This window comes from Protomyctophum bolini, assembly GCF_963924005.1.
Source record: "Protomyctophum bolini genome assembly, chromosome: 12".
Classification (NCBI taxonomy): Eukaryota; Metazoa; Chordata; class Actinopteri; order Myctophiformes; family Myctophidae; genus Protomyctophum; species Protomyctophum bolini.
Window position 1 is genome coordinate 43,591,468 of NC_137873.1, and position 9,925 is coordinate 43,601,392.

Sequence of the window (9,925 nt, forward strand, 5' to 3'; positions counted from 1 at the left end):
TCTCTCTCTCTCTCTTGGCACTGCAGGATACAGGACTAAGAGTGAGTAAGCATCAAAGCATCAAATCAACATGCTTTTCAAACAGTCTCTGTTAGTTCATCCACTGATTCCAAACAGCGGTGCTGCTCGTAATATGATTGGCTGACTGACTACCGTTGCGTGGAGACAGCTGTAGTCAAAATCCGGTTCACGAACAAACGGACGACTGTACTCGTGGACGGACACGGAAAATGTTCGCCGTTTGCGGGTTTTTTTTGCAACCCCTCTCCCCCCCCCCACCCCACCCCACCCGCTAAAGTACAGTACACGTCCCGCCCCCCCGCCACACTAAAGTACAGTACACGTCCGCCCCGCCCCCCCGCCACACACTAAAGTAGGAACACCAAATCTATAAGATACAAAGTCGAGGGTAAAAAGCCCATTGAGGGTGCAGCAAATATCCAGGCTTTCTTTGTGTCTTACTTTTTTTTTTTTTTGTTTGTTTGTGTGTTTATAATTTTTTTTTTTTTATAGATATCTTTTTCAATACACATATAATATGGTAAGAATTTCAGAGAGAGAGAGAGAGAGAGAGAGAGAGAGAGAGAGAGAGAGAGCAGTTTTCATCACGGGTTTCATAATCGGTAGGATAGCTTGACCACAACACACAGTCACACGTCAGGCATTATAATGTCCTTCACATTGGAACACTGAGGTAAGTATATGAATTATACATGGTTAAGTTTGTCCCCCGCCCGCCGCCCCCCCCCATGACCCCGTTGACCCCTGCAGGGGGGGGGGGGGGGGGGTATAGGGGGACAATGTCCGGTCAGAGGTTTAAAGGGAGGGAGGAGGGGAGGGGGGGTAGTGTTGGTGCTTTTGAACATAAGAGTTTGTCACGGTTTCGTTTTGTGGCTGCTTTTTTGTTGTGTTTTTTTTTCATTTTTTTTCCATTTTGTTCTCATTTTCAAATTGATCCCTCGTTGGAAACTCACTCCCCGGAAAGGCTTAGAAGTCCGTTCGCTCGTTTGGTCGTTCGCACGTCGCTCGTGTGTGTTTTTCTGCAGGTTTTCTTTCCTTCTTTCTTTTTGTGTGATTTCTTCTTTCTCTTTCTCCTGGTTGGCTGCCTGGCCTGTGGAACCCCTCCCCTTCTTTATCCTGGTTGGCTGCCTGGCCTGTGGAACCCCTCCCCTTCTTTCTCCTGGTTGGCTGCCTGGCCTGTGGAACCCCTCCCCCTTCTTTCTCCTGGTTGGCTGCCTGGCCTGTGGAACCCCTCCCCCTTCTTTATCCTGGTTGGCTGCCTGGCCTGTGGAACCCCTCCCCTTCTTTATCCTGGTTGGCTGCCTGGCCTGTGGAACCCCTCCCCTTCTTTATCCTGGTTGGCTGCGTGGCCCGTGTAAAAACCAGCGTGATGTAGTACGAGAGTGGCGACACTAGCGTTGACTCCCATTGTATAACAATGGAATGCAGGAAGTGCTCATTCTATCTCAATGGGATAGTTCCAATGTTTGGAACTATAAGCCCATAGCGTGCACCCCGCTTTGCGGTGAGATCAAAGCGTGTCGCCACTCTCTTCTCATACGGCTCTGCATGGTGGAACCCCTCCCCATCTTTCTCCTGGTTGGTTGGTTGGTTGGCTGCCTGGCCTGTGGAACCCCTCCCCATCTTTCTCCTGGTTGGTCGGTTGGCTGGCTGCCTGGCCTGTGGAACCCCTCCCTCCTCTTTCTCCTGGTTGGCTGGCTGGCCCATGGCGCCCCCAGGCAGGGCAGAGAGAAGGAAGGACGGGCCACTGGCCGTAACGTGGCTTCTATGTTGCATAGTGGTCGAAGCTGCCCAGGTACTCCAGAGCAGCCTTGTAGCAGAACTGGTACTCATCCTGGAAGAGACAGAGAGAGAGAGAGAGAGAGAGAGAGAGAGAGAGAGAGAGAGAGAGAGAGAGAGAGAGAGAGAGAGAGAGAGAGAGAGAGAGACAGAGACAGAGAGAGAGAGAGAGAGAGAGAGAGAGAGAGAGAGAGAGAGAGAGAGAGAGAGAGAGAGAGACAGAGATAGAGAGGAATGGTTATTATAGATTTGCGTTTTGCAAGCTGAGCCTCTTCACGTGCCCCCCCCCTCGGCCTGAGGACCAGTCGGAGCAGAAAGCGTCTCATGTGGAAGTTAAGAATATCCTCGTCTGACAAGAACAGATGATGCTGATGCATAATGAATACAGCCCGGGTTATTTCCTGCATGGGCTATTATTGGAGGGCTAATGGATCTAATTATTAGATGGTTAATTATTTAAAAACTCTTCCATGTACAGAACTGCCTCTGGGGTACAGGAACCCACAGGGGTCCTTCAGGGGGTTCCAGGGGGAGGGAGGGGGGGGGGGGGGTCTTAAATTATTGACAGGCACCAAATGGACCGTTTGGGCTCTGAGCGTACAAATGGAACAGAGTTAGGCACGATTCATACTCCTATTTTAGAGCCGAATAAAAGTCGGTTGGGCTCTCCCATAATTGAACCCACCCCCCATATTAATCAATATCAGATACAACTTATAAGATTTTATATTATGCACATGCCATGGTCACATAACCATTATATGTTGAGTGCATGCTTTGATGGTTACAGTTTTATAATCAGTTTTGATGAGTAAACCTTTGTGGAGATCTTCTCAGTTCTCATTGTATGCTAGTTACTGCCATTCAGGATGGAAAATTAAATCCATTTGGATTTGGGGAGAAGTAGTTTCATAAGGGGCTGGTATGAAGTACTTGATATAAAGAGAACATGTTCAGTTCACTAGTCTACACTCTACTCTACACCTGCCTTCATTTCATCTGATTGTCTGTCTGGCAGGCACTTAACAATGCGATCGTTAACTGTGTCTGTTAGAGAGAGGGGCAGAGAAGAGTGGCTTTGCTCAACTTGATTTATACTTATATTCTCCACTCTGATGAAGGTACATGTTCGATATATCATGCAGCCTTACTTATTAGTATATTTAGGCTATTAAAAAAAAAAAAAAAAATGTTTATTTTATTTTTATTTTATTTTTTGCTTGAGGCAGGCGGGCCGCAGAAGACGACGTCATCGCCAGTTTGACACCCCTGGTGTAGATGGACAGTATCTACAGTGTATTGATTACCTCGGTCTGCACCATGGCCGGTCTCTGTGTAGGGGTACAGTACTATCTACAGTGTATTAATTACCTCGGTCTGCACCATGGCCGGTCTCTGTGTAGGGGTACAGTAACTATCTACAGTGTATTAATTACCTCGGTCTGCACCATGGCCGGTCTCTGTGTAGATGTACAGTAACTATCTACCAGTGTATTAATTACCTCGGTCTGCACCATGGCCGGTCTCTGTGTAGATGTACGGTAACTATCTACAGTGTATTAATTACCTCGGTCTGCACCATGGCCGGTCTCTGCGTGCGCAGCATCTTGACGGTCTGGAAGATGTCCACGGCTCCCTCGTAGCGCATCCTCTCCAGAACGATGCTCAGGGTGATGAAGACGCCGGTCCGCCCCACGCCCGCGCTGCAGAACCAACAGAACAACAACGTTTTTTCTCAACGTGGGAGTGACGCTGACGCCGTTCACACACACACCGATGTCCAGAACCTTTCTCAACGTGGGAGTGACGCTGACGCCGTTCACACACCAATGTCCAAAACTTTGCTATGATTTTGTCGTCGGCTTGGCGTTATTGGAAATGTAGAAAGACCATTTCCTGTCTTTAGTACGGATGGGGGAATCATAAAGTCCTTATCGATCTTTACACGCTTGTCGATTGGATTCCTCATCGAGGCCACTAATCAATCCTTTTCTCTTACTGGTAGTTGTTGGCGAGTCGGTGCTGATCTGGGTGCTATTAGTCCCTGTCATTTAACCCATTCTGACCTGAGATCAGATTCATACGAGGTTTCCACTAGGACACACACTGGTCTGATTAAGGTCCACAGACAATCAAAGCATGTCCACAGATGCGCAACATCTGAAGCCATATTATCTACATGCATGCTATACATTTACCCGTATTTGGCAGGTAAATCAACAGAAACTAAAAGATTTATTAGAACGACAATGTTTGCGGCAGTGATTTCATTTCAGTGACCCCATGACCCTCTCTCTCTCTCTCTCGTCTCTCTCTCTCTCTATAATCGATAAGTGAATTGATAAGACAGAACCATTATTGATTTACGTTTCTCAATGACCTCAGAATCGATTTGGTGATTCAGTTCTCGTTCCCATCCCTAGTCCCTTGAATCTGAGACGGTTATTTTCTCAAGGCCTGATTCTGTTGAAACACGAGTGTCATCATGCATCATTTGAGTGTCTGTGGAGTGTTATCGCTGCGTTCACACGGGCAGATGCAAAAGATGCAAAGATCACCTTGCCTTTTTGCAGCAGCTACAAACACCACATGCATCTTTGTATCGTCATGTCGCTGGCTTCCATTGACAATGAATGGGAAGACTGTGTCTTTGCATCTGCCCGTGTAAACTTTACACAATGCTGTATGAATGCCCCTCCAACTGAATTTACCTTCCTCATTTCCAACCGTTCTTTTATTATATTTTCCACACTTGCTTTGGCAATGTAAACACGTATGTTTTCTCATGCCAAAGCCCATAAGGATTTAATTCATCGATACCCATGTCTGGTGGCCTTGTTGCGAATGCAGTGAGCACTTACTATGAGACATAGCAGATCATGTCTGTCTGTGTGTGTGTGTGTGTGTGTGTGTGTGTGTGTCTGTCCCGCTATACGTCCAAATATGGAGTGTGTTGCATCAGCAATCACTCAGCTCCATATATGGGCACAAAAGGGGCCAGGTCCACATATACAGTAACAGCGGGACAGACACACAGACAGACAGACAGACAGACAGACATGATCTGCAGGGTCTCAGCTGCGTTCGCTTCCCGCGTTTGCGCGTCTTACTGGTTGCGAACGCAGTGAGCACTTACTATGAGACCTAGCAGATCATGTCTGTGTGTCTGTGTGTCTGTCTGTCTGTCTGTCCCGCTTTTGTGCCCATATATGGAGCTGAGTGATTACGTCACCATGACTCAGCCATAACCATATAAGGAGTCCCCAAAGCAGCTATACGTCCAAAACCCAAATATGTACGAGCTGCGTTCGCTTCCCGCGTTTGCGCGTCTTACTGGTACAGTACCTGCAGTGGACGCTGATGGGACCGTCCTGGCCGAACTGCTCCTTGGTTTTGTGCACCTGTCCGATGAAGTCGATGAAGCCCTCGCCGGACTTGGGCACGCCCTGCTCCGGCCAATCGGTGAACTGGAACTGACGCACTGTCCGTGATTGGCCGTCCTGCATGGGGGAGGGAAAGAGAGAGAGAGAGAGAGAGGATGTTTAACCTTTTATTGACCAAAAGAAACACGCTCCACTGCCTGTCTGTCTCCTGTCTGTCTCCTGCTTGTCTGCCTGCCGTATTGAGTGAGTTGGACTGAATGACTTCCAGAACCTAATGATTGTCGTTATCTGACCTAGTTAGCAGCAGCGGGTGTGAAGTAACCAAGTACATTTACTCTAACTACTGTACTTAAGGGTACGTAGGGCAAGTGACATATATCGTTAGATAGCTCAATATTATAGTGTTTGTTCAGTAACAGAAGACTCCATGTCTGTCTCTCTCTCTCTCTCTGCTCTTTAGCAAACAGAGTAATTATGTCCACCTGAGAATGTTTATAAAAGAGCCAATACTTGTTGTACTTATACTCAAGTTTGAAGAGAAGGCCGATGCACACCTCCTCAACGGTGAATGACTAAAGGTCATTACACACTGGCGAATTGGCGACGCGATATATTCGTGCAAATAATTCGCATTTAAAAAAAAACAATTGAAGTCCATGCAAGCTTCCACATCAATGGCGAATGTGCGAAAATGCGACCGTTTTCGCTCTTTATTTGTTCGCTCTGGTGTCGTATTTGGCAGAGATTCGCAGGCCGAACTGCAACATGCAATATTTCGCATTTTCAGATCGCTTATTCGCATCGCGTCGCTAATTCGCCAGTGTGTAAATGACCTTAAAGGGCCGGTCTAAACGTTCAGAAGGGGATCTAGGATATCAATGATAGATACCATCTCTGTATGGGCCGGCCTAGCGGTCCAGGCACCTTATTGGCTGGTAGTCCAGCATGACAGTGTGTCGCGGGTTCGAGTCCCGATCCCGACAAACTTTGCTGTGTGTCGACAGTAACAGATCTACAAGCCTTTGATGTTTTTTCTTTGAGTTTTTGTATGATCTTTTTTTTTTATATTTAATTATTTTTGTATTGGGTGATTGATTGGTTACTTATACATTCTTACATAACTTACTGAAAATGTCTGACGAGCCGAAATCATTTCGGCCCTACAGCGAACCTTCATCATCATTATGTACCACGGATATCAAAGACCCCTTTGTGAATACTTCTACTCGAGTAAAAACACCTTTTAAAATAGAGGCCTTTTGCACGAGTACACCGAGTGCCTCTTTCACCACCACTAATGATCATTATATCTGTTATCTGTCCTGGGATCAGTGGCTGGGGCTGATCGCTGTGTGTGTGTGTGTGTGTGTGTGTGTGTGTGTGTGTGTGTGTGTGTGTGTGTGTGTAACATGTGTCAGCCTGCCACTGTCACATACACTCAATAGAGCACTGTGTGTGTGTGTGTGTGTGTGTGTGTGTGTGTGCGTGTGCGTGTGCGTGTGCGTGTGTGTGTGTGTGTGTGTGTGTGTGTGTGTGTGTGCGCTTGTATGTGTCTCGTTTAAATGGAGATCAATAGAACATCTCTCAATAGAGTGACAGAGCAAGACAGGCCTAACCCCGGTTATCTATCTGCACCCTCACGTGCACACACGCACACAAATAGCGTTTATGTGCATGTTGGTAAAACACGTGCACACACATTCGTACATTATGCATGTTACCGGGCACACACACACACAAATCAGGTTCACACATGGTTGAACGCAGCAATCTATGGGTGACTCGTCAGGGCAACTAACCTGCTTTGTGATGCAACACACACACACACACACACACACACACACACACACACACACAGGGAGCGGGTCGATAGGAACATGCTGGACACAAGGCCTCTCAAAGGGCTGATGGATGGCTCGTTGAGATGTGTCAATGACTGCTATGCACCAGGAGACTGATGGAGTCGATACAACGCGACAGGTGCAAGTCTTTCTCACACACACGCACGCACGCGCGCACACACACACACACACACACACACACACAGTGTGCACTCACCCTGGCGTCAGTGACTTTGAATTCTCTCAGGATGTACTGAGGCATGTTGTACTCTGCCATGGGATCCACCACAAAGTACTGATACCGGGCGGAGCGTTCTGCGGGCCAGTACTGATGACACTTCTCCTGCAGGACGCACGCGCACACCACACACACACACACACACACACACACACACACACACACACACACACACGCTTTAACAATGTATTCGCGTCCACATAAAGGAGGACACACGAGGCCCATTGAGACCTGACAACCTGATTATTTATTTATTTATTTATATAGAAACTTTCAAATTAGCATTACAAAGTGCTTTACAGAGACAAACAGCAGAATATGCAGCAGAAGACAACAAAATATAATAAGCAGCAGGGGAAAAAAATACTAAAGTATTTTAGTGCCACACTATGAGCTTGTAGATCTGCTTCTTTTTTTTTTTTTATCCTGAAAATGTAGTGCAAATTTGGAATATATATTATTTCAGAGCGAACATTTTCACTTCTGGGGGGGGGGGTCCCTGGAACAACATATTTTCAGATGGGGGGCCGGAGGTTTGAGCACACACTGACATAAAGAAACATGGGTTTTTCAGAAAACTGTCCTGATTTAGAAGACTTTCTTTATTAACCCATTCTGAACGGGAACACATTTTGGTGTTAGCATCATGTTATGCTTTAGCTATTGAAAAACAGCAGATCTACAAGCTCATAGCGCGCCACCGAGTGGCGAGCTATGAGCTTGTAGGTCTGCTATTTTTGAAAAATCGAAGAACGACTGTGACATTTTTAACATCTGATCTCAGGTCAGAATGGGTTAATCAGACCAGTGTGTGTCCAGTGGAAACCTCGTATGAATCTGATCTCAGGTCAGAATGGAGCTCAGGTCAGGTCCAGCTATAGTGCAACGTACCCGGCCCATCTCTCGGAGCTTGGTGAGCATGACCACGATGGTAGAGTTGTGTTCCCACAGCATCCTCCAGAAGTCTTCTGTCGTCTCCGCCAGAGGACCCTGGGTTGAGATGTAGCCCCTCTGCTGCCTGCGCACACACACACACACACACACACACACACACACACACACACACACACACACACACACACACACAGTCAGACTCAAAGGACTTGGCATCTCAGTTCGGACAAAGTCATCACTGGTCACGTTCGTTCGGCGCGGGGTAACGGTAACAAGACTACTCGCCCCGTTTCTGTTTTCCTCCCAGAACTTTCCCCAGTGAGGGGTTGGTGGGAGAGGCTGGACAGCAGCAGTTGAATTTCTCCAACTATAAACTTTCATGACAGCAGAACAGCCCAAGTACAAATATTATTTATGAAAAGCTACTACAGTGAAGTCTGTTCACAGAAGTTGTTGTAGGATATGTGGGGATTATCTGACGAGGTACCATTTGAGTGGGCAAAACCTTACATATACAAAATAATACTAAATTGTTTATAGGGTCAATATAAGAAAAATAATATAGCCTTTCCACAGGAGTATCTTTTAAAAAAAAGAATACAAACAGCCAATAGCATATTACAAAGTTATCCCCCTCACTGGTGAAAATTCCGGGAGGAAAAACGGGCAAGCACCGGGGCGAGTAGTCCAGTATTCGGGGTAACAACCCTTGATAAACAAGCGCTCCATTTGAACGGCTGAGTCATCAGTCAGCGGGGCCGGCCGCGCCCCCTCCCCGGGGGGGGGGGTGGGGGGGGATGACAGCCGTCCCGGTAGACTAGAGGGATGACCAGGATGTGACAGGTCGCACCGCACCGTGCCAAAGCACTGCTGCGCTGGGAAAACCTTTCCGACCCACTCAGACGTCAAAAGGAGCTCAGGAGCACAGGAAGTCAGCTCGCATCATCAGCGGCCACGGTGAGATGCCACCGGTGGAAACGCAGCTCTGAGTACGTGCTTATACCGCTACGACGGCCATGCCCGCGATAACAAGATTTGATTAGGGTTTGTGTCACTTTTAAACATGTTTTAGGGTCATGTTAGCACTTAGCATCTAGTCTGGCTTTTGTATAAGCTCCCCGGTCAGTTCTTAAGTGGCTTGATTCAGTGGTTTTCAGCAGTGGTCCAGGGAACACCAGGTGGTCCCCCAGCTAAATGATAAAAAGAGTTGGTAACCAGATGTTACATCTTTAACTCTCTGGAAGAGATCTCTGGACGTCAAACTAGAACTGGAGACGACCTGGACACCCCATCATGCAGAACTGAGAGATACAGAAAATCACCAATCCCATATAAGTGCGGACTTTTAAATGATAGTGGATTTTAGATTTGAGCTTTACACCATTTGGATTTTTAGATCGGCTAAATTGCATTTTAGATTTGAAGTTTTATATTTGTGATCGGCAAAATAATTCAGTGTTTTTTTTATTAAGGGCACCTGTCTTTTAAACCTGTGATCATGCTGAAAGTTGAATAAACATAAACATAACTCTCAAGAGAAAAAAAATATTGTTCAACACCTGAATTGCAATTAGTCTAACCCAGGGGTCTGCAACCTTTTTGGAATTAAGTGCCATGTTTTTATTTTCTGGATAGTCAGTGTGCCATGTCAACGTTAATTTGAATGACACCACATCAACATTTCCAACGCATTTTGATTGTCCACGGAAATACCCTTATTTTTTTATATTTTCTTTCACATTGTTATAATGATCATTAGTCTCAGAGCA

At 46.6% G+C, this 9,925-nt stretch overlaps 1 protein-coding gene across 1 annotated transcript; it reads right to left on the reverse strand.

Moving 5' to 3' along the window:
* Positions 1–1,600: 1,600 nt before the first annotated feature.
* LOC308325374 (tyrosine-protein phosphatase 13) lies at positions 1,601–8,216 on the reverse strand (the record flags this gene model as incomplete). Its single annotated transcript, XM_080777858.1, has 5 exons — positions 1,601–1,855; positions 3,368–3,503; positions 5,146–5,300; positions 7,242–7,367; positions 8,154–8,216. The coding sequence occupies 5 exons, from the start codon at positions 8,214–8,216 to the stop codon at positions 1,787–1,789; spliced, it is 549 nt and encodes a 182-aa protein (XP_080633984.1). The 3' UTR covers positions 1,601–1,786.
* Positions 8,217–9,925: the final 1,709 nt, after the last annotated feature.